At 42.4% G+C, this 24292-nt stretch overlaps 1 protein-coding gene and 1 non-coding gene across 2 annotated transcripts in view; both read left to right on the top strand.

The window, feature by feature from the left end:
• Nucleotides 1-22925, top strand: part of LOC134144264 (probable cation-transporting ATPase 13A4) — a 41644-nt gene extending 18719 nt beyond the window's left edge. The window contains exons 10-30 of the mRNA XM_062583049.1: nucleotides 232-402; nucleotides 833-990; nucleotides 3045-3233; nucleotides 3550-3611; nucleotides 4264-4414; nucleotides 5703-5789; nucleotides 6495-6648; nucleotides 7267-7378; nucleotides 9082-9206; nucleotides 10191-10354; nucleotides 11379-11501; nucleotides 12176-12255; nucleotides 13564-13606; nucleotides 14534-14643; nucleotides 15887-15983; nucleotides 16731-16803; nucleotides 18037-18211; nucleotides 18677-18894; nucleotides 20472-20560; nucleotides 22111-22191; nucleotides 22704-22925. Of these exons, the coding sequence (XP_062439033.1) occupies nucleotides 232-402; nucleotides 833-990; nucleotides 3045-3233; nucleotides 3550-3611; nucleotides 4264-4414; nucleotides 5703-5789; nucleotides 6495-6648; nucleotides 7267-7378; nucleotides 9082-9206; nucleotides 10191-10354; nucleotides 11379-11501; nucleotides 12176-12255; nucleotides 13564-13606; nucleotides 14534-14643; nucleotides 15887-15983; nucleotides 16731-16803; nucleotides 18037-18211; nucleotides 18677-18894; nucleotides 20472-20560; nucleotides 22111-22191; nucleotides 22704-22925 (2684 nt within the window). The remainder of the gene's footprint in view (nucleotides 1-231; nucleotides 403-832; nucleotides 991-3044; nucleotides 3234-3549; nucleotides 3612-4263; nucleotides 4415-5702; nucleotides 5790-6494; nucleotides 6649-7266; nucleotides 7379-9081; nucleotides 9207-10190; nucleotides 10355-11378; nucleotides 11502-12175; nucleotides 12256-13563; nucleotides 13607-14533; nucleotides 14644-15886; nucleotides 15984-16730; nucleotides 16804-18036; nucleotides 18212-18676; nucleotides 18895-20471; nucleotides 20561-22110; nucleotides 22192-22703) is intronic.
• On the top strand, nucleotides 2107-2177 carry TRNAS-ACU (transfer RNA serine (anticodon ACU)). Its single transcript has one exon. It is a non-coding gene; the product is annotated as a tRNA-Ser (tRNA).
• Nucleotides 22926-24292: the final 1367 nt, after the last annotated feature.

The following is a 24292-nucleotide window of genomic DNA, read 5'->3' as shown; positions in this document are numbered from 1 at the left end:
CTGATGCAAAGGAGAGCTTTTGTCTGGCAGAGTGTGGATCTTTGCTCACTAGGCTCCAAAGCCTTATTCACTCTGAAGATGTCACAATATAAACGTAACTCTTCTCTAAATTGGTTTCTCTAGTGAATGCCTATCATTTGCCATCTGTCTAGATACTATACTTCCTGGAAAATCAGCAGGCTAATTTTAAGATGTACTACAATCTTCCTCATCTGAGATAATCTTCTCTAGGGGAAAGTATTCCGGTAACAAAGACCCACTTACCACAAGCTGATAACGTCAAGCCCTGGAGAGCGCATTGTGGAGAGGATTACAAAAAACATGTCCTCTTCTGTGGAACAGAGGTCATACAGACCAAGGCAGATGGCAGAGGAGAAGTGAAAGCTGTGGTGCTGCGGACTGGTCAGTCGACACTTCAGTTAGCTTTAATTTTCATGCTTTTTCTAGCTGGACCAGAGTCTGACCTAAAAATCTGTTGAGCCCAGTCACATTAAGTTAAGGGAGTTAATCCAAACTCATAACGGTCAGCTTGAGAACTGATATCTCATTGTTTCATTTTGTCTGGCATGATCTTTGCAGAAACGACTAACATATGATGAGGAAGAAGAATCTGTTTTTGGTTCTGAAACATTGAAAACCATCATCTTGTTTAAGAAAAATATAACTTTTCTTTGAGAGGCTTCTAAACAGTAGTTTAAATACACTGTAATGAAAGATCTGGGCCTTCTATTTTAAGTTATAGCAATTGTATGTCATTTCAAAGCCTTCAGTTTTTTTTAGACAACTTCTGGAAAGAGTTTCCGCTTGGAATAATATTGTTTTGTCATTCCAGGTTTCAATACAGCCAAAGGGGATCTGGTGAGGTCCATTCTCTACCCTAAACCCATGAACTTCAAACTGTACAGAGATGCTCTCCGGTTCCTGATGTTCCTCATAGCATTTGCAGCTATTGGAATGATCTATGCAGTGTGTGTATTTGCATTTAGTGGGGTGAGTTACTTTCTAGAAGGCGGGACATATCATCACACCAAACTTCAAAAGACTTGAAACTTGAGTGGCTTCATATACATTCATATGTAAGAATTATGGTCCTTTTCAGTCTCGCTCTTGCTTTAATATATAAGGTCATTTCCACCAAAATTGTTTTTGTAGCAACACAAAACTCATATTTTCACTTCTGAGGTGTCAAAATTCAGTTTTCCTGATTGTCATTTCTTCTGAGGTCTTAGCAAATCCTGTGTGTGCTATGCATATCTTGTAGACTGGCAACCTCATGTATACTGACTGCCTCTTTCTATGACATGTTTCAGTGAGCGCTGGCTAGGTAAGGCAATACTTGCCAGGGGCAGGCTGGTTTCTAGAAATAGGAGATCCCAGGAGCCACAGTGAGCCTGATGAGGGTAATTAAAGCCTATTGATACACCTAGGGTTCTGGTATACTGGTCTTTATATCTCTGGAGATCCCATGAAATGCTTTTAAAAACAGTTCACACATGATATTTTCCAAATCTCTAGATGACTCAGGCCAGTGTAAGACATAGTTGTACATGGTAAGCGGTAGTTTAGCGTTTTTTTAAATCTTTTTTCTTTAGAACTTCTTTAGAAAGTTTCCAGAAATTGTGCCATGCATCAACAATTATCTGCCAATGGAAAGGCTAGGTCCTGAATGGCAAGTCTAATTCTACAGTTCAGCTTTTGAATCTTTTTTCCCTTTGGGATAATCCACAATCAGTTGTGTCAGAAGATGAATTCTCCTCAGGATATATAAGAAAGTGTGCTTAAGAAATGTTGCTTTTCAGCTTTTCCTTCCTTGTTTAACTCCCTCCCCTTGTAATACATAAAACACAAGCAGATATGATCACAGCAACTGGAACTGTTTTCTCAAACTGATATGAGGTTCAGTTATATCAGTATGATATACTGAATACTTTCTCTTCAGTGAGTGCCTTGAGCTAAAGGGATAACTGCTTCATTCTTACATAAAATAGATACAAAATGCTATCAAACTAGTGCATTCTGTGGTCTAAAACAGTGTCAATAAAGGGAGAATGAGAACATGATGGAAATTCAACACACAAAAAACAATACGGTTTATGTTTTGCAGGTGGTTTAGCTCAGTTGGTTAGAGCATGGTGCTACTAATGCCAAGGTCACAGGTTTGATCCCTGTATGGGCCAGTTGTTTGAGGGTTGGACTAGATGATCTCCAGAGGTCCCTTCCAACTTTACCGATTCTATAATTCTATGATGTTTAAAGCCCTAAGCTCAAAGACAGTAATAATGCTGGTTTTCAGTGATTTGCCATGGACAAATCCTTTTGAGCTATATATTGACTTCGACTTGCTGTATCTCAGTTCTGGACCTCAACTTGAAATGCTTTGAGTGCTTTAGCAGTGATACTGACTGCCTGAGATAACACTGCCAACACTCAGCACACCTGGCAGTCAGTTTTGTACCAGCCTCTAAGCCCCCATATTAGAGATTGCTTTTAGAAATGTGACTTTTACTTCTATGTCTCTTCCTGCAGATAAAAGCAATTTCTTTTCACACCTCCTAGAACATAATGTCAGAAGAGATCATTAGCTTACACATTCTGTTCTCCTCTTCAGCACAACCACATATGTCTCATCTGTTATCCCAATATGGAGCCCAGAGCTGTGTCTACAGGCAGTTGGTTGGATGTCCATAAAAATGGCAGGCAATTGTGTGCTGCATTATGGGGAGCTGGGCTTTCCTGGGGGTGCCTTAACCTGCCTGGCATGTTTGAATTCATGTCCTTTGGAGGAGGCTGTCAGCTCTGGTTGGCAGACTTTTAGAATGCAGAATGAAGGAAACCATGGAGGTTACTCTCTAGCAGTGGTATAGACTCAAAGCCTTTGATTATATCAAAATAATTCATTTTTTAAGGAGATGAATATGTGATGTAGCATGGGCAGAAAACACCTGCAGCACAGGGGAGGAGGGATGAAGATGGCTGTACTCAAATGATCCAAGGAGCAGTGTCTGCCATCCTCTTGCTGATAACTGCCTCTGGTTTTATGTCAGGAGAAGGCAGGAGAAGTAGTGAAGAAGGCTCTGGATGTTATCACTATTGCTGTCCCTCCAGCATTGCCAGCTGCCTTGACAACAGGGATCATTTATACTCAGCGGAGGCTGAAGAAAAAGGGCATCTTCTGCATCAGCCCACAGAGGATCAACATGTGTGGACAGCTGAACCTCATCTGCTTTGACAAAGTACCTGCTATGTGTTGGTTACTTTCATATTACTGATGGGAGCAATGCTAGGGGTGGGAGAGGATGGATTTTGGTCAGACATTTGCATTGTACTTTACAAACACACTGACCAATCCTGCATGCTTGAGTTTGTGTTGTCTGAACACACAATACTGAACATTACTATTTTCTTTGGAGCACATGAATTGGCTGGTAGTACCTTTGCTTGCTCTGTGCTGGCATTTTCTGGGTAGTAACTTCTTAAAATATGTCTTGTTTTTTATTTCTCTTGGAGCTCTCCTGTGGGAAGTTAATTTAAATGTATATTTTAACTTAGACTGGCACCTTAACAGAGGATGGCCTGGATCTCTGGGGCTTGCTGCCCTCTGAAAGAAACTGGTAAGGCTTCTTGACAAGCAATGGCATTAATGTTTGGTGGGAGAATGACTGGATTCTCTTCCTAGATGTATGAACAAGTCTCAGGGACTGCTAATGTCAAGTACCTGTTTGAAGTTCCACGTATTTCAATTTCCAGTATTTTTTCTATAGCATTTGTGAAATGAGTTATTTACCTCATCCCAAGTCCTGCTCCACAGGAAAAGATGTGGCTAATGTTGCCAGCATTTGGCCCAGCACTATGGTGATCTGGAATAGACATGCTAGGTCAGTTCTCAAAGGTAAAGCAGCCCTTTATGCAAGGGAGTCCCTCCTACCCATGAGGTTGCCACTCAGTTCCTGCAGTGCTGGTGTTTTTGCCTATTTACATATCCTGGAATGTGTGTGCCCAAAGATGCTCAAATTTGTATGAGGCTCAGAGCTTAAGTGCTTAAAATACGCCAACTCAGAGTATGCTTATTGTGAGCGTGTATATCCTAGCCTTTAACTCATGAGGGAGAACAAGTCCCCAGAAACAAGCTCATGGTCTGATCACAGACAGGAATTTAATAGACTCTGACTTACATGTTTTTGTTTTGCTTTGTTAATTTTTAGTGTTAGTGAGATATTGTTTGGTGTTCTGTGATGATACTTTTTCTGGTCTCCTTTGCATTAGTTTCCAGGACATTCACAGCTTCCCTGCAGACCGCAGCCTGCCTTGGGCCCCAGTGTTCAGAGCAATGGTAGTCTGTCATTCACTAATTGTATTGGATGGCAAGATCCAAGGTGACCCAATAGATGTGAAAATGTTTGAGGCGACTAACTGGGTAAAACTCTGCTTTGTTGTTGTGCTAATAATGTAGGGGGGGAAGTTTTGGTATTCTCACAAAGTGTCCCAAGTCCTCCCTGGCAAATAGCCAATTTCCACACACAAGTAAAACAGCTAAACCCCAGAAGGGCTACCACATGCTCAGATTTTTAAAGCAATATTCCTTATTTCTGCTGAAAGCTTTTATCCCAGGGAAATTTGGGAATTAGATCATTTGACTGGAAGTTTTGGAAATTATGCAAATTATACTCGCTTATCAACTGCAGCTGCCAGATGAGAGGAAATGTGGACATGAGATCTCAAATCTGAAGATGGCACAAGGCCTCATGGCTTGGACAGAACTTATGTATCCTACTGCTGTGAAGTAGTATAACAGCGTAAGCATGGCAGATCTCAAAGTGCTCTGCATTCAGTCTTTGTCCCGTTGTCTACAAAACACCATCAATGTTCCTATTTACTATCTGATCACGTGGGAAAAAAGGAGTGTTTGCAAAAACTGAAAGGCTGTAAATCTGAGATGTATAAGGGAAAAAACAGCTCATAATTACCTGGTGGAAGGGTTAGCCATAAGCCATTGCTGATACAAGACAGGAGATTCAGGGCAGGATTAGATAGTTATGTGGGTGACAATGCACTAAATAGCTGTCTCTTTTCTATCTGCAAAATATATAGAAAGAGCAAAGTTTTAGGGAATAAACTGTCCAGTAATGACAGGAGATAGAGGATTATTTTCCCCAGGGGCATTACCCTGCTGTTTCAGCCTTTAGGCAGACATCTGGCAGTCATAAATTATTTGAAACAGGAATTATCTTGTGGCCTTTGACATCATAATCATTTGTTCTTCACAGTCATGTTGTGATGATTAAAAAATGCAGCTAGTTTGTGGAAGACTTGAAGAGCAGAGTGTGGTGCTTTCTACAGTAATACAAACTTCTACTTATTCTTTTCCTACTGGGCCTGCTTCATACCCAGCAAAAAAGATTTTTGCACATTTCAGTGGATTGTGATAGTTGAAGTATTTATTGTCTGGGTGTAAACACGATCTGTTTGCTGTGCAGAGTACAGTGGTATATCAGTGAGGCTGGTGGAGCACAAGACTTGATGGCCAGGGGAGGCACTGGTTTCTCTGTCAGTTCTTTAATTTGAGGTTAGACAAACCCCTGTCAGAAATGAAGGAGATATCTCATTTTGAGGGAAGGAAAGGCTCTAAATGATCCATTGATGATCTAAAAGATCCTTTGTACTGGTGTGTGTGACCTAAAAGATTTTTGTCTTTCAATACACAGGTAATAGATGATTCCAGTGCACACTGTGTTGAAGGTCAAGGATCCACATATACTACAATTATTAGACCTGGGCCTAAAGCCAGCAGTGTAAGCTATTTGAAAGAAACACATCCATGAACAAGTTAAACTGTCAGTGTGAGAGTTACCTTTCAGTAAAGTAATGGTTGATTGTACTAACCCAAAACAGCTCTTCTACACTTCATCATATTTGCACTACCTGCTTTGTTCTCTCTGATTGAAGAGAGAAGCCAAGGAGTATTTGATGTTCATATCAGAAATAGCTTTGAGCAGGGGGATATTGACTGGCATGATTGTCCATCTCAGGACTTCAGCTTGCCTGGTGGCCCCAGGCTCAGTCCAAACTGAGCAGAATGATGGAGGCGATAAAAGCAGTTGAAATTGCAGAGGAGTGTGGCAGCTAATGCCAGACTGGTAGTGTACAGCAAGGGAGACATCCCTTTTTGCTTTGTAAGACCTGTGTAAGACCTAGCAGAGTCTTGTTAGAAGGACATTCACTACTGTGTTCCATTCAGTAAAATATATCCAAAAGTCTGCTAAAACTTTTGAGCTTTTCCTATTGCTTAGGCTAGAAATTTTGTCCAATTTGATCCCATCTTCATCCAAATCTTTTCTGTCCAACCATGAGAAATCAGCCCCTTTATTCAAGAAAAGGGAAGTGTGAATCATATTTTGGCTCAGCTTCTCACCATGGCTCAGATGATAGGCCTAAAATCTTTTGGTTTGACGTTAAAATCCTTGCTGCAGTGACCAATCCCTCTGCTTTTGTTCTAGGCCTCAGTGGAAGGAATTACCATTTTATACCAGTTTCCATTTTCTTCAGCCTTGCAGAGAATGTCTGTCATTGCTCAAGAAATTGGTGGGGAACAAGAGGTCTTCACAAAAGGAGCTCCAGAAACTGTAGCCAAGTTATGTAGACCAGAAACAGGTAACTAGCATGTGTAGATGCTTCCTAGAAAAACATATATATTAGTGACTTTTAATTGTGCGATGAAATGGAAAGTCAAAAATCAGTTTCTGTATCTAAGACTATACTTCAACATGGCAAGTCAGAATCTCTCTGTTGTGCTCCAAAAAGTTTAAACCTAAGCTCTCATCCAGCCCTTCTCAGAAAAGATGCTCTGCTAAGGAATAAGAGCAGGTACAAACTGTTGCACAAGATGTACAGTCTCTGCTGGAATTTTAAAAAAATTGTGTAGAGGTCCAGTGCACACCAAAAAAAGGTTTTGTTTTTCTCTAAACCTCAGGAGAGCAGCTAGAAGAGCACAGCTCTTTCATGAGGCATTGGAACACTACATTCAAGCCTTTGCACAACAGCTTAGGATCCTAAGTATAGAAAGACAGGAGAGGCAAAGATTTTCTTATTGAGCAAAGCTCAGTTCAGCTGCTTTCCTTAATGCCTATTGTAAATGGTAAATATACCCTCTGCAGTCTACCTAGTTCTCTGGAACAGGAACCTTTCCTGCTTCAAGGCTTCTAAGATTATTCTCCTTTTCTTAGAAAGCAGACAAATGTCCCGATGAACTGTGTTTTTTCTTTTGCACAGTGCCATTGAACTTTGAAAGCAAGCTTCTGCTCTATACAGCACAAGGGTTTAGGGTCATCGGACTGGCGGGTAAACCTCTACAGGCAGAGAGGCAATCTGCTGATCTAACAAGGTAAGCAAAGAGTTGCTTCTTATGATCCATTCAACCATGTGTTACTAGTATCTCAGATAGTGCAGTTACCATGGAGCCTCTGCCAAGAGCAGGGCTGTGGGACAGACAGTTTTGGTGTATTCTAATCAAATGGAATCTTATTTAAATCCAGATATAGATCTGTCTGAGAATGGGTAGAGGGCAGTTCACTAACCCATGCTATAAGTCCACACCTAAAATTCTTAGACATTTCTTGACAATGGATCAACACGGGGAGTGTAAGTTTAGTACACCCTGAACCATCAGTCAGTCCCTCATTTCTACCAATCTTCTTATTGATGTATCCAGGTTTTCTGCCTAAGAGAAGCCTCTTCCTCTGTTGTTCTGGCTTCTTGATTAAAAATTAGTTAAGTATTAGTTTTCCACAGTCCTCACTCAGGAACACGCGCACATGCATCCATATGCTCTTCCCCAAATCTGTGTAGCTCTTGCCTATGATACTCCAGAAGCATTATTTATAAAACATTTGCAGCTACTAGAGCATCTGCTGTCCTTTCTGTTCACTAGCTGCATGTCCTAGTCCAGATGGGTCTCACTTACTTTTTCACGGAGTTCTTTACTTGCTGATAGGGCCAGTGGCACTGGCACTGAGGCAGAGTGCAAGCAGTTTGTTTAATTCTTGTGACAGGTATCATATCACTGGCTTATGCAACCCAGTGAGCAAATGTGTATGATATGTCCCATATTTTGAAGTTGTGTGTGTAGTCATAGCATGGGTAATGTATAAATTGCCTGTGAAAAAAAGAAAACTGAAGGTCAAACACAATCAGAGTCCTGCTGTGAAAGCAGTGACTGTTCAGGCATCACCTGACTTGGCTGCTCTGACTGCCATGCAGCTGTTCGTCCTCACATCCTTCTGACTACTGTGGCTAAAATAAGTGTTTAAAAGCTTTTAATTTTTCAGGCTTTCCAGAGGAAACCCAGTTCTCTGGAAGAATCTGAACTCTCTGTAGTTTATGCCTCACTGATGGGATTGTTAACCAAATTCTGTCCTCGCTTGCATTTATCAACCGTAAAAAAAGGCAAAGCACAGACATAAAAAGAGTAGGAGAGAACAGAGTTGGAGTTCCCACATGCTGTTTGCTCAGGAACGAATGTCAGGAGTAGCAAGTACCATTTGCTAATATGGGTATCTTTGCTGTATAGTCCTCAAATGAAAAAGGCATGAATTTTCCAAATCAGACCACCACAGTTTGGGAATCCTGCAGGAAATTTGGAAAGCTTTTTTGTGCTGGCTAGTGAAAGTGCATGAATAGAAAATAGTCCAGCCTATCAGTTAGGCTTCCTGTTGGTTTGCAGGACAGGCAGCTCCAAATTGGCTCTTTTTTGGTTTGGTAATTAAGCAAAGAGGGGCTGGAAAAGGACTATGTACTAAGATCACTCTGCAGAACAAGGGAAAAACAGAATAAAAGGATGAAAAATCAAGTGAAGTTTCTCCACACAACCAGCACCACTGCTGCTGTGGGATGCAAACCCTCCTGGTGTGGAAACAGCACCATAATAGACAAGCAGCCTGCGACTACTGAGAACAAACTTGTTATCTGAATTCTTTTGGATTAGACTGGATATTTAACAACTATAGCTAGCCATCAGCAAATACAGTGCAAAAGCAGACCAAAGGGAAAAAGAAGAATTAGACCTGTCTGTCTGTTCTTCTCTCTAAGGGACGAGGTGGAATCTGATCTGACATTCCTGGGCCTGCTGATAATGGAGAATCGACTGAAGAGAGAGACAAAGCCTGCCCTAGAAGAGCTCAGTGCTGCACGCATCAGGAGTGTTATGGTCACAGGTATCTAAATAGGCTGGATTATTTATGCAGCCACTGACCCAGACATGAAGGGATTCAACTGTGTATGAGTGAACAAGCAATCTGCTGCTTCATCACCACCACTGTCAGGAGCACAGAGACATTAGTATCTTTCAGACAATTATATTTCAAGAAGCATCTGTGTTATAGTAATGGCATGTGTGCATGTTTATGCCCCTAACAAGTACACCAGGCTTGTCAGATACCTAGCTCTTAATCTGTCCCACTTCCACCATGGATGAGAGTCTTGCTGTTCCTCTGGTGCTTTCCAGTGAATCCATCTGTTCTCCCCGGTTAGGATTACCAGATGATATGCACAAAAACATGTCCTACAGGATCCCTTCTCTGTAGGGCCTCATGAAATCCTGTGGTCATAAACAGCCCAGATAGAGCGTGGGTGCCAGGACAAATTACTAAACCTTGTGGCAACTGTGATTTATCAGGACATAGAGTAAGTCAGCTTCACGTGCTTACCTGTTTACTAGTCCCTATTTATCCCATGTTTTCCTTGAAGGGCTGATTTGGATTTGGACAGAAGAAAAACCAGAGGAGTTCTTCTGTCATCCAAAGACATTTTTTCCAGGAGTCACACAGATCTTTTCTTCTTAGGCTTCACTCCCTTCAGCACCCATCTTACACTAAAGCAATCTAAGCACAATTGAGGAGTATCAGAGATAGTAGCAGCAACTTAACAGTGAATCCCTTATTGTTTATTGTGTAAAACACAGAATCTAGGAGCACATTCTCCAACTCAGTTTCTTGAAGCTCGGGCCAAATAAAATAGATACTTAATTACTGAGGCAGTTTTGATCTTCATCCAAAACTATAGTGTGTCATTTCTTATGCACAGACTCTGAAATCTTACTGGTACCTGTGGTTATATGTGAAAACTCAGAATTCAGAAAAAGGCTAATGTTTTCCTCATTGCTGAAATATGCAATGTAACCCTCCCCTTGGTTTTTGTAGGTGACAATGTTCAGACAGCTATAACTGTTGCCAAAAATGCTGGGATGATTTCTCCAACCAACTCAGTGATTCTTGTGGAAGCAAACAAAATACCTGGGTCTTTTTCAGCATCTGTAACCTGGAAACTACTAGAAGAAAATAAAACTAAAGATTGCAGAAGCCTGGTGAGCATAAGACAAGCGGGTGTTGTGCAACAAGAAAACAAACTAAGCTGGAATGCTTTAAATAATGCAGTGGGATTATGCTGGTATAACAGAGACCGGTCATACACCACCATCTGCACTACAGAATGTGATTTACCAGAAAAGTGTTTAAAAAGAAAGTGATCTTTCAAAAAATGTACCCCTCTAGAGGTTCCCTCCTTGCATATTATCTTGTGAACAGTATTTTTGCAAACTGCTTAGGCTAATCTTGAGAATATCTTTGCAGAAACCCATGAGAGGTTGGTTTCCAGCCCTCAGAATGGTCTGATACCAGTTTCAAGAATGTTTCCCTGCAAGATATATTTGATGTTACAGATGTGAAGTCAAAATCTGTGGGACTGACTTGCCATCCCCATTTGAGCAGATAGAATTAGCGCTTTGCCATGCATGCAAAATTAAAAGATGAACTGTTGAGAAATTTTATCTACACAGTGAAACATAAGTTGTCTGCTAAGAAATTATATTAATCAAATATCTCCACAATGAAACTGAGACACAGACCAGTTACTCTCTCCCTGAAGAATACGTCTGAAGGAGCTGGCTCTCCTCTGAGAGGTCAGGCAGATAGCAGGGAATCTCTGCAGGGTCTGTTGAGGGGCTGCTAATACTAATTCCTGGTCTGAGCAGCATCTTCACCATTGTTCACTGCAAAAAGGCATGCCTAGCTATGGGGCCTGCCCTGGTGCCTGTCACCCACTGTGCAGCCCAGAAGACTGACAGTTCTAACGATGGAGCTAAAACAGAGCTATGCCAAGGGACAGTTTCAAAAAGACATACAAGGCACTCAGTTCACATTGAAAATAATGGTGTTATATGCCTAAATCCCTTTACAAATCCTGGCAAAGGGACCAGGCCTTTAATCCAGGTCGCCTAGAGCCTTCACAAGTGCCCTCCCCATGGGATGTCCTTTTCTTTCTCCATAATAGTGCATGGAGAAATGCACACAGCAGCCTTGGAACAGCACTCACTCTGGCCTGGTTTATAGGATGATGACAGTGAAGCTGAAAGAAGAATCAGGCTGGCAGCTGGATCAGGCCAATACCATTTTGCCATGAGTGGAAAATCATACCAAATTGTAGCACAACATTTCAGACATCTGCTTCCAAAGGTAAGATCTGGGTTATTTAATTGGGGCAGATTTGCCATTCAGCAGATTTGGATTTTGCTGATATAATTAGCTGCAGAGATCTGGATCTGGGTCTCTAATTTGAGAGTAAATCTAACCTGTTTGAAATACCGAAGCCATGGGCTGGATGGATCTCTGATGTTAATATATGGAGAAAGGTCTGGAAACCCCTGAAATACTTCTGTACATGAGAGGAGCAGACAAGTTTCGTGCTGTGAGGACATAATTTAAAACACCTGTGTGTCTGGCTATTGCACAGCATTGATTTCCTTGGGATTTGGAGAAAAGGAGAAAACATTATATTCCACAGCATGCATTTCAAACATGATTAGTATGTTTTATGACAGGGAAATGTACTTAGGAGGGAAGGTTAGAGTCTCATGAAATCCTTTCTAATAACTCCCTGCCTGGTAATCTGTTTTCATCTAATAATTCAAACGACATGCTGATCTTCTTGTGCTCATTGTGATAGTTATTTTTACAAAATATTAATCAAGGTAAATTTTATCTTAGGTCATCAACCTTTCCTGCTTTGGGGTCTAGCAGCAATTGTTTGGAAATATGGATTTTTGGTGGTTTCCATTCCAGATCATCATTGAAATCACTGTGACTTTTGGATCAAGTGCTTAAAAATCACTTCCTTTTTCTCCTTACAGCTCCTGCTGAATGGAACAGTTTTTGCTAGAATGTCTCCTGGTCAGAAATCCAGCCTTGTAGAAGAGTTTCAAAAGCTGGAGTAAGTTCATAATGAACACTAAAAGTTAGGAAGTGTTTGATGAATGAGTCTAATAAGAGTTGGCTTTTATCTAACACAGTGTTCTTTGTACAAAACTGAAACCTCTACCAAAATACAGCTTGGCAATTAAATTCCACAAGTCCATTAAAGGGACACTGAAGTCCACATTAGTCTGGCAACGCAGCAAAGACCTAACACTCCCATGACTTTGAGTGTCCTTTGCACACATCATTCTCTTTCTGAGCCTGAAGTAGGGACACTTGTTTACCCAAGACTTTTGAATATCTCCTAGCACTGCAGCTTCTCAGTATTTTTACTGCACTGTCACTGACCTGGTCTGATGGATTAGAAGACATAGTGGTCTGTGGACAGTGTGGGCAATTAGGGCAATCTATGCTCTATGCTCCTGACAGCCATGGAGATATACAGAGATTTCTGAATTTCAGATGTCTTGCTGCCTGTTATTCAGCTACTTCCCAAGTTTTTTGAAGACCCGCCCCACTCCTAACTCAGCTAACTAGCTCGTGACCTCTCCCTAAAGCAGGCTAAGCTTGAAGCTGTTTCAGACTTGTCAGGCTGGTGTGAGCAGCTGTGAACATGCTAACCACTATTTAGCCTCCCTGGAGCACTATCAGTGTTTCTCAGAGAGAACTTTCCCTGCACTGGAATCCAGGCCTCGAGAATAAAAGACTCAAGTGAGTTAAGTCTGGAAGCGGTAGATTGGTTTTACTTGGATGCTGCAGATACAAAGACAAAAACTTATAAAGACTAAGCTCAGCACTTCACAACGTCCTTTTGGCCTCATGATAGGGATCTGTCCGCAGATACCCTGTTAAACCCATACTCCCTTCTCCCTACTCCAGCTGCCTGTCTCACTCCCTGCCTGTCCCAGGAGATCCAGAAGGGGCTGAACCCCAAGACAGAGTGCTCATTTATATCTATCTCTGGAAACAATGAGGTGTCAGTGTCTGGGATCCTTCCTGTATGAGCTTGCCCATCACCCTTAACCCTTTCCTCTGTTATGAGCCTACACTCAGTGAATGTGGAAGACTGAGGCCATTGTAGTGAACATAAAACTACACGCTGATGTATTTTTCAGTCCATCACAGCAGAAACTCTTTGCTGTAGACACGTCTGAGGTGCAAGCCCAGGCACACACTGAGTCTGGAGTCCTGCACTTCTGGGGCTGCAGTCCTTCAACCTTCCAGATAAACTTTGAACAAAAAACAAGGGGAAGGGGCTTCAGTTGTCTCCTGTTTACCTGTTCACCTGCCCCAGCACTGAACTGCAGGTCAATTTATTTTTTAGTTACTTTGTGGGCATGTGTGGAGATGGAGCCAATGACTGTGGGGTAAGTGAAAATTCATTACAGTATATTTGTTTTAAAAATGAATGCAATGCCAGCAGTGTACCCTAAGCCGAGCACACGCTGGAGATGGGAGTCCTCTGCTTATTCACAGAGTGACTGTACAGGCCCCAGTACTGATTCAGATCTGATTCCACAGCATGGTCCTTACCAAGTGGAAGCTATTCTAGGCAGAGATGGTTACAAATCGTGGTCTCAGGGCCTGATTAATTTTTCTTTGCAAAAATATCCAAAAGACTCTCCAAATCCTCCCCTGGGATTTCTAGCAACACCTTCAGTGGCTGAGGGTGGAGAAGATTTGGGTTAAGATGAGTTCCCTTGAGGAACAGCTGTAGCCTCACTGGATTTTTGTGAGTATGTCTTTTAAAAGTACAAGGATTTTTTTTTCCCAAAATGAAGGATAAATATTCAGGGAGGAGCCCATAACTCCTTTTGGCTTCACTAACAGGTTCAGTTCACTCCTGTGGCTTCACACACCCTTGTGTCAATGGGAGCAATGCCACCCAAGCAGTGAAGCGCTCTCTGATGCAGGGTATATGCACTAACACAATGTCCCAAGAGTTCTCCCGGGGGAAGCAGCCAGAGGATCTAGACTGTGTGCGTAAGATGTGACTGCAGTGAAGCACTGGTAAAGGAGGCACAGCCAAACCTGTCTTCTGCAGGTGGTGTAGATGGTGTTGAGGACCTGTGGGGAATGGACTTTGCTAATGCTGTCATCCCCTTATTGCTTCTGGACGTTGTGCTGCAACCATATCTCACTGGAGGAACCTTAGGGGTGGAGCACACCCGGGGAATGAGGAGGGACTGCTGTTCACAAAAAGCATCCTGTACTAAGGGGTTCAGTTCTAGGTTGGCATACCAGTCCCTGTGTCTTCCTTGCTTGTGAGTACTGAAGAGGAATGTGCCTTTCAGGCTTTGAAAATGGCACATGCAGGGATATCACTGTCAGAGCAGGAGGCATCCGTGGCTTCACCTTTCACATCACGAACTCCCAACATAGCATGTGTGCCAGAACTAATCAGGTAAGTGTGGATTCTTGTCTCCTGTTATGTCAAGGAGACAGGCCCAAATCCTCCATAATATTAGAGTTTAGTGTTCTCACCAGGCCAGGCTGTACATATAGAGGGAAAAATAAAATTCTTTGACCTTGAAATTGCCTTGAAATTGTTCCTCTCTAAATTTCTTCTAAGGTAAATCCTTTTTTCCCCTCAAAACTACAGGAGGGGGGGCAACTGCAGCTGAGCATTAAATCATTAGCAATATTTTAAGTTCAAAAGAAATGAAAAGCAGTGCTCTGTAAAGTGAATCCAGTCCACAATAGCACTCTGTGCACTATTATTATGCACAGCCTCTGATATACTATCCAAACACAAAATTAGCATTTGTTGAGCCATTACCTTAGTTAAGTTTTACAAGAAGTAAGTTACTTATTCCTTCCCCAGTAAAGCATGGGGGATCAGGACTGTGCCAAACTTAAGCACTATATGTAATGAACATCAGGAATCACAGGAAGTCACTGTCCAAAACCAGGAGCTTCATTAAGAACAGCTTTAGCGCTTGATCTACTGCTTACTTCATCACCGAACTTCTTTCTAGAACTTCCCCCAACCACTGCTCAAAGGAGCAGTACCTCTACCTAATACTGTGAGCCAGGGTGAAGGTAGGAAGAGACCCAGCGACTGACTTAGTCCATTGCTCTAACCACTGAACATACTATTTTCTGAAGAGTCTGTAACAGTGAATAGGATTATTCGTTATTCTGGAGGGTTTTGCTGTTAATTCTACAAGTGTTTGATAGTGCTGTGAAGGCGGCCAAGGTCCTGATTCTGCTTAATGTGGCAGATGAATACTGGAGAGTGTTTGGAAAGAATCTGTTTCCCCTTTCAGATACTGTATGGTCACTGCTGGAGAAGAGGACATGTCAGTTTGAATTGTCTGAGCAGCTGCCTGGCTCTGTGTGCTTTCCCTAGCGTGTAATTGTTACCTGCAGTACTAATGTCAGCAGGAAGACTCACTGGAATAAATCCTAGTCTTGGGAACGTGGATCACTGGAATCAAGTCCTTTTGCTTGCAGCAGCATTTCTGCAAGAGAAAGTTCTTCTTTCATTCAGGCCAAATTTTATTTAATTCACCTCCCAGCAAAATATTGGCAGGGACTTTTATCCTACTGACAAATGCCCTACTTTTCAATAGCATTTTCAGAGTATCGACAACAGGAGCAGACACTCACCTAACTGATGTCATTTTTTTCACCTCTTTGCACAGGGAAGGCCGTGCCGCCCTGGTCACTTCCTTCTGCATGTTCAAGTACATGGCACTGTACAGCACCATCCAATACCTTGGTGTTCTCCTGTTGTACTGGGTATGTCTTGGGAATGTGGACCTTGCTGGCTAGAACTGATTGGACTACTGCTCCCTGTGGGATAAACATGCCATAAAAGCCAAGATAAAACTAGGAAATGAAGTTCTTCCTCTCTATGAGCTACAAAATTCTGTAACTATAATGTAATCCTTCTGTATCCTCATCTGAAAACTGTACAAGTTTTCAGCCAAACTTCAGCCGAAAGGCTTAGGGTCCCAGCTGGACAAAAGGGAAGCTGAGATACTGAGCAGTAGTTGAGATGAGGGCATATGTTTGTGGAAAGGGAGAATTTGTCATAAGCATATGATATTGCAATTTATTCAGCATTAAAGCATGAATTAGCTTAACGGTAAACAAAATCCTCTAGAGTGCCTTAAACCACTTCTGCATGGCTTCTTCCCAGCTGGGGAGGAGGGCTTTGCATTCAGAAGTCATACAGCATTGAGAAAGTACATGTCTCTTCAAATAGGCTTTTTATGTTGCACTGAGTGAACTGGAAGCATCATAAGCCTGAACAATGCACAAAATAAGTATTCACTGCAGGCCCAGTAATGATGAATATATTGGCAGGGTGGTGGGTTATGTGGTCCCCTTATATGCTGAATAGCATACTCTTGGATTTTTTCAGAACAAACAGCAGCGCATTAGCTCCATGAAAATAATACAGCTTCTGGAGATGATATAAAAAAGCCCACAGCAAATATCTGATCTTTTTGTGATTTTTTTTCTTTGTGTTCCTCTTTTCAGCAACTAAACTCCTTTGGGAATTACCAATTTTTGTTCCAAGATCTGGCTATTACCACTATAATTGGTGTGACAAGTAAGCCCCGTTAGTCGTCTTACATGTTAATAAGAGAACAGATCTCAAATATTTTTCACTTCTCTGGAAATGCATACTCCTATGTATAGCAAGGGAGAAAAGACAGAGACTGCATAGACTACAGGAATTTTAGATCAGTAGAGACAACTTCTTGTTTGAGAAAAGAAAGCTCTGAATTAAAGTGGGCAATTCTTAGTGGTGGAGTTACTGGCCGTGTAGGTTGTTGATAATGGGGATGTTGTCTCTCGAGGGAGAGAAAACAAACAGACCTAATGAAGAAGAAGGGACCATTCAGGCTTTTTCCTGTGGACTTGAGAAGCCAGATCAAGAAGATGGTGAAGGATCCATGCCAAAAGGAAAGAGGTTGCACTGTGTGGAGTCCAAATCAAATTCAAAGCTATGTAGGTAGGAGGCACAAGAGGAAAGAGATATGAAAATGGGCAGGAAAGAAGTGACAGATGTCACATACTGCAGAGGAGAAAGTTAGAAGCCAAGAATGAGAGAGAAGACCAGTTCTGTACAAGGAAGGGAAATGAAAGAAGCAGGTCGGTAGGATAGAATAAATGGAGAAGTTTAGAAGCAGGAATGGCAAGGGCCAGGGCATGAAAAGTATGTGTCAAAAGCTGTCTTCCATCCCTGCGAGATCACAGATGACTGGAAAAGGTCTTGATTAAATCAATCCTAAAGGGTCAGCAACCATAGTGGGTGATGAAAGCTATCTTGCTATCAGTAGTCCAATTGGCAACACTGCATCAGGCTTTCTGTAATTTTACTCAAAGGCCCAGTAAGCCTGGATGATGTGATGAAACCTAAGAAGAGAGGACTTGAGGGAAATCTTTTCGGTCCTCTACCAGCTCAAAAAATCAGGCTCTAGGTGCTTAGTCTAGGAGGATACAATATATCCCAAGCCACAGACAACAACAAATCACAGAAACAACTGGAGAGTCTGAGCATATCCTTATATCCTTGGGACTGACAGTAGACAAAAATCAATATCCAACTTCTTTTTTCCAAAAGTGTCTAATATTAGTCAGATGCCGTTAATTAACTCTCTCTATGACCAATAAGATTTGATGAGAAAATAACTATATTTTGTAATTGAAATAGTATTTCTATGTATTACAGTGAACCATGTAGAGTGTAAAAGAGCTGGTCATTAATAACAGTCAGTGCTAGACAGCAGCAATGCTGGTATTTTGGACATGCTACTGAACATGTCTGTGCATGTTTCAGTGAGTTTCACAGAAGCCTATCCAAAGCTGGTACCCTACAGGCCTCCCAGCCAGCTCATCTCACCCCCATTGCTGCTCTCCGTCATACTTAACATCCTCTTCAGTCTCAGCATGCAAATTTTGGGTTTTGTGGTGGTCCAGGAGCAGCCCTGGTATTCCAAGACCAATATACACAGGTAAGTCCTTTTCTTGGGACCCTGGGGAACCCAGGCAGACACACTGGACAGGTCTGCATGACACTATTCATCAGCTTGACAGCAATGCCAATCAGCATCTACAGGCAAACTCCATGTTCCCCCATAGGGTGCAAAGAGAGTAAACAAACAGTGATGTCTGCATGTCCCAGACTCCCCAGAAAGTCTGCTGTGTAGCAGAGAATTTTTCTTCTGAGTGCAAAGAGGAGCATTTAATTGCAGGGGAGGCCAGGGTATCCAAGCAGGTTTGACTCAAACTCTGCCAAGTTCAGCAAACTCAACCCAGTGGATGAGATTAAGGGCACTGCCAATAACCCATAGCCTTATGATAGCAAGGGCAAATCATGACTATGAGGGAGTATGAGGATTCCTGATAGTGGTAGTGGAAGCTAGGGGAAAAGAACAGATAGTGGTCATTTGCTCATTGGAGTGACACTTTTTTTACAGTGCCTGCCTCTCAGGAAATGACAGCCACATGGAGAATTCTTCCACTATTTCCAGCCTTGGCTACCATGGGGTGAGAGATGGAGCCCTTAGTGAAGTGGACAATGGCTACAAGAGCTATGAAAATACTACAGTGTGGCTGCTAAGTACCATCAACTGCCTCATTGTAGCACTAGTTTTTTCCAAGGGAAAACCTTTCAGGCAGCCTGTCTACACAAACTGTAAGTATGGGTAGAAAGGGAGGGATCTGTGGCCCACTCAGCTCAGGAGTTCAATTCACTAGAGAAAAATTAAAACTTGACCAGAATGATACTAGCCAAAACATCAGGAGCCCAATATAAGACTCCAAAATCTCTACTTTGTTGACTAAAGGCAACCTTTTCATAAGTTTTAGTCCCAATTGCATCCTGTGATCAGGACCTCTCTGAGCTGGATTGACACTTTGTCCTTCTTTGCTGCTGGAAGTCTGGCCCTGGGATTTGGATTTCTGAAGCAGACAAATAAAAACTGTTAACAAGTAGCAGGCAGGTGATGTTGACTGGCAGAAGTGTCGTGTTACTAAAAAAAGCCTGAATGATGTATCTCAAGAAAAGAAGAGCCAGAATTAGAAGGCCTCACTTTGCTCTTGTCTTTGGGGCATCACAGGGAATCCCTGTCCCTGCAAGACAAGCTTGTTGAGCAGTGTCTGAGGGAGCTCTTGTTCAGGAGGTTCTCTTGGGCCCATAATAAATGAAACCTGTGTGTTTTCAGAATCCTTGTCTCCCAATTCAGAACTAGAGATGTTTGGCAGTTGTTTATTCTATGGCCAGTATCTCCTTTAAAAAGAAAACATCAATGGATGCAGCACCTTGAAGGAGTTCTAATTAAATCTAGCTGCTCTGTTCTGCCTCTGAAAGACTGTCATGTGAAGGGAAGATCAGCACATGTGATTGTGGCAATTCTGGAAGTGACAGTGAGGCATAGAAAGGCTGCTCTTTTTCTCTGTGGGACAAATCGTGCATCTCTCTCTCAAGGAAAGCTTTGCTCAGCTTTTCTCTGCTGAAGAGTTAAATGTGTGCTGCAGATTTCATGGCCTGACTGTTCTTGGTATGGACATAGTGAGGTGGGGACAATCCTCCCAGAAAAGGTGAAGAGATGAACTGATTCTTGATCTACAATCACATACGTTAGCAGAAAATTTCAGATAGCAGAGGGTTCATCAATCTCACAAAACCAGGCAAAACCAGAGTGAGTGAGAGGGGGATGAAGGCCGATCCATGCCAGCTGTAAAGAAGATGAATTTACTGATTGTTGGGAAATCTGCTTAGGGGTGGAGAGGTCAATAGATTCTCCATGAGTTGGAGTCCTTAGATCCTGATGGAGACTTAAGTCTTGAAATCACTGAAATCAAGGGCAAAGCTCCTAATTAATTGGTGAGAGCAAGGCTGCATCTTGAACATCTTTGTGAATGACAGAACAGGAGACGCTGGGCTTAGTGTGAGACATGCCAAAGGCTCTCTGGGTTCTGGGACCTGAGAGGTCAGATTGACTGATTAAAACAATCTCAAGGCCACTTAAATTTATGGCTGCAAGGCTTGTCCCAGCCTCACATATATCTGCTTGACTGAGTAAAACTCCAGCTTTACTCAGTTCTTTTTTTTTCCTTTTTTTTCCCCTGCACATTCTTTTCTATTTCATGGATATTTTCTTTTTTAGTATTTGACACAGAAAATGGTGTCTACATTCCTCTTTAGTTAAGGCAAGCAGTTGAGAATGCTTATAAATCCATTGTTTTATTTGCTTCCTCTTCTCCCTTCAGATGTGTTTGTACTAGTGCTCACAGGACAGCTGGGTGTCTGCCTCTTCTTGGTGTTTGCTGATATTGATGATCTCTACTCAAAGATGGATGTAAGTATTGTTTCAGAGTAGGTTTTAGTATTACTGCAGAGCTTTTGTAAGTGCACTAGAACTGTTTTTAGCACAAGGCACAGACTTTAACAGGGACGTATGGCATTTCTGAAGACAAGTCAAGTTTAAAAGAGGTGGATTTTAGATGCTGAGAATGAAGAACGTTCTGGAGATATGCTAACTCCACAACGATTAGGAGGCTATTGAACAAACTAAGGTCTATGCATTCTGACACCTAGCTGTCTATACAAGGACCTCAATGTGATTGTTTCAGTGCATTGGCCATGCAACAAGAGTCCATATTGCTGAACTTACAATGTTTGGTATGTTGGTGGCTTTATGGTTAGCAGTGAGGCCAGCAGAAGAAAGGGGCTGGGCCCTGCAGGTTAAGCTTGATACACTATGTGCTTCTGTTTCTCAGGCTGTACTTGCTCTGCTAGACAGAACACGTGAGCAGGATCTGCCAGTCAGTACTCACTGCAGCTCTTGGTTCTCAGTTTCCAACTTTTTCAGGCACTCTGTCTAGATTTCAGAGCTGGCTGGAGCCCACAGTTTCCTAAAGCATCATTTGACTTTAGAACAGCTGTGGAGAAAGACTAGTGAGATTGTCATGGGAACAGAGCATCTGTCTGGAAAGATATCAAGAGCCTGACAGAAGGCAAGATGGGAGCTGCCGTGTACAAATACATCCTAGGGTAGATACCATGGAGGGATAAGAGCTACATCAACCACAGGACAGGGTTGTCAGTGAACCTGGCATGATTACATTCACGCGGGAAACTGGAAGGAAAATGTTAAACTCTTCCAGTGTGACTCACACAGCCTCATATTAGGCATCACAGGAACAAAACAAAACAAACACACAGCTATTCTGTTGGTAAATTTTTGATCAGAACAGTGCAATAAGGTGGCCCTGCATAACAAGTATTGGCCATGGTGCTGCTTAAAGTCCTGTATCTTTGGGTAAGTGTTGGAAAGTGGATCTAGAAACAGGAATAATGAAATGTGGAAGCAGATGCATAGGCAAGACCTGGACTTTTATTGCCAAGCAGCCTGGCTATAGCTACCTCACTGTGTAACAGCTCCCGGAGCAGATGCTCACCGAGAAGACAAGATTAAAGACTCAGCCACGAGATGGCACTTTTAAGCAAGTCTTAGTCCTGTTGTGGCTTGTGGTGACAAGCTCCCAGTCTGTTTGGAGGGAATGCACGGGATTTGTTGGGAAGAGAAAAGGAGGGAGTACCACCAGAAACATAGTGCCCTGACTGGGAAGTTGGAGCTAGATTTATAGCTTAAATACTCAGACCTATTTCTTATTTCAGGAAGAAATCAAACATTTAGGTTTTCTGTTGCAGTTCTGGAGTATGATTTTCTCTGCTGGATCAGAAGTTTAAATGCTTCTTCATCAGTAATTACCTAAGACAAATAGCAATATTAGCTTTTCAGCAATATATACAGTCCGTGTGGGATTTTGGCTTCTGGTGATGCATGCTCCCACCTGTGCCTGGTGCATGCAAACACTGTTGACCACTTCTCCTACTTTCCTCCAGCTTGTCTGCACACCCACCACATGGCGGGTCTCCATGGTGATAATGCTTGCAGTCACATTTGCTGTGTCCTTTATTGCTGAGGTGAGTGAGCTTCTCTGAACATACCTGTCAGCACTATTAGGAGAGAAGAAAGAGTCGAGTCTCACTCTCTCTCCATCCTTCTCAGCCCAGCTTGGGAATATCTAATAAAACAGGAGCCATTGCTGCTACTTCACCCTTCCCCTCTCCTCTCAAAGCTCCACATCAGAATGATCAGATATGACAGTATGCCTGGCCCCAACCGCCTCTTCTTTCTTCTGGTGAGCAGGATGTACCAGGCTCTTCCCAAGGGCAGAGAAATATGGGGAGTGTTTAGTGTTTTCTCCTTAAATCTTGCAGACTGTCAGGAGGAACCAGTCCCAGCTTTCTAGTGGAGAGCTCTGGTGGAGCTGATACAAGAAGTGCCCAGTAAAGGACTATTTATGGGATGTGGATGAGCAGGACAGGGAGGAGATCTGGCTTTCCACTACTTTTCCTGTGTGTGTCCTGTGGATGAAGAGGAAAAGCTGCTCTTTAGGTCCTTCAAAATCTTCAATCTGCTTTTACTTTTGCAGGAAGCTGTCATTGAGAACAGAGCCCTATGGCTGCTGCTGAAAAAAACCTTTGGATACTACTCAAAGAGCCATTACAGAAGGCTGCAGCAGGTGTTAGAGCGGGACTCAGCCTGGCCACCTCTGAATGAAACCTTCTTCTCAGATTCTGTTGCAATATCAGTAGACAAAGTTATAACAGGCCACAGCAATCCAACATTTGACAGCAATGAGAACACACTCTGAAGGAAACGTGTCCAGGACAGTTGCACCTGATGGTGAAAGGACTGTCCCAGAGACATTAGAAAAGAGGAAGAACTGACCCACTCCTACCCCTTTATTTTGTTTCTGACCAGATTTGGCTCGAATATACCAGAAGCATAAAAGCTGGCTCTAGTAGCATAAAGCCACTGTAATGGTTCTCCTGTCCCCTAACCAGCAGATGAGTGGCTGATGGCAGCTAGCTGTGAATGGAGTAGCTTGGAAAGAGTGGCAAAGCATATCCATGGTTGACACTCCCAGTGCTGCATCCTTCTTTTAAGCTGCATTATGCTGTCTGTAAGGATGGTGGATCTTCCTGATGACAAGTACTGAATTCAGATTCCAGCACTCCTACTTCCCTTCAGAGAAATCAGATAAAACTTGTTCCTGTTTGAGGCTGATGAACACAAGCAGTTCCTTGTATTCCTACAGCTCCCAGAGCTTCAGATACCCTACCTCATATCTGGGGTTTGTTGTTCCCTTCTCTGTCAATGCTTTGCTTTCCAGAGCTGGAAGGAGCTACAAATAGCCAGAGCCTTCTCCTAGAAACATCCACTCTCACCACCATCATGTCTTTGCCTTCCTTGAGTGACCATGATGGGAGCAATGCAGAGCTCTTGCTAGCTCCCTGCTACTAGGCAACCCACTCGCACTAGGGGAGAGTGGTGGGACTTCCCAGAGCTATTCAAGGCTTTTTGGAGCCTCTCTATGCCTGGATTTTGGACTGAGAATCTGGTTCTGATCATGAAGATCTTTTTAATCCTCTTTTCAGTTTAAATGATGTGGTACTTGCATTTTTCAGGTGAAAACTTATTGACCTATAGAGCAGAATGATTTCATTGTTTCACCTTGTTTCTGAGGAATATGTTCATCTGAGTTGTTTAAAAAAAATAGAATGAAATACATGGTATTGCAAATTATGTTCTCATTCTGTGAAGATACAAGACATGCTAACCCTTGTGGTGTGGAATTTGCTGGACTGGACTAAAGTGGGTGTTGCATAGCTGGGGTGCTGCCTCCCATCGGTCCCCAGTTTATCAGTGGTTAGAAATGGATATTCTAGGGCTTACTACTCTCAAGGGGCTAAAGCCTGAATTAAAAAGCTGTGAACCACAAACATAGCTGAGTCTCAGCATAATTCTGTTAATGTCTGTAACGCACTACTATAAGTAGGAATCTCTTACAATATGACTATGATGTTCTACTACTACTGACCTGGAAAAGCCTCTGGGTTAGCAAATGGAAACAAACAGTTTCCATGCATGACAAAAACTCCTTGTTCAAGAATGTCTGGTTCTGCTTTCAAGGTCTCCTCTCTCCAGGAAAGAACACACCAACGAAACAATGATTCT

This window comes from Rhea pennata, chromosome 9 (assembly GCF_028389875.1).
Source record: "Rhea pennata isolate bPtePen1 chromosome 9, bPtePen1.pri, whole genome shotgun sequence".
NCBI lineage: Eukaryota > Metazoa > Chordata > Aves > Rheiformes > Rheidae > Rhea > Rhea pennata.
This window is presented reverse-complemented; position numbering and strand designations above follow the sequence as displayed.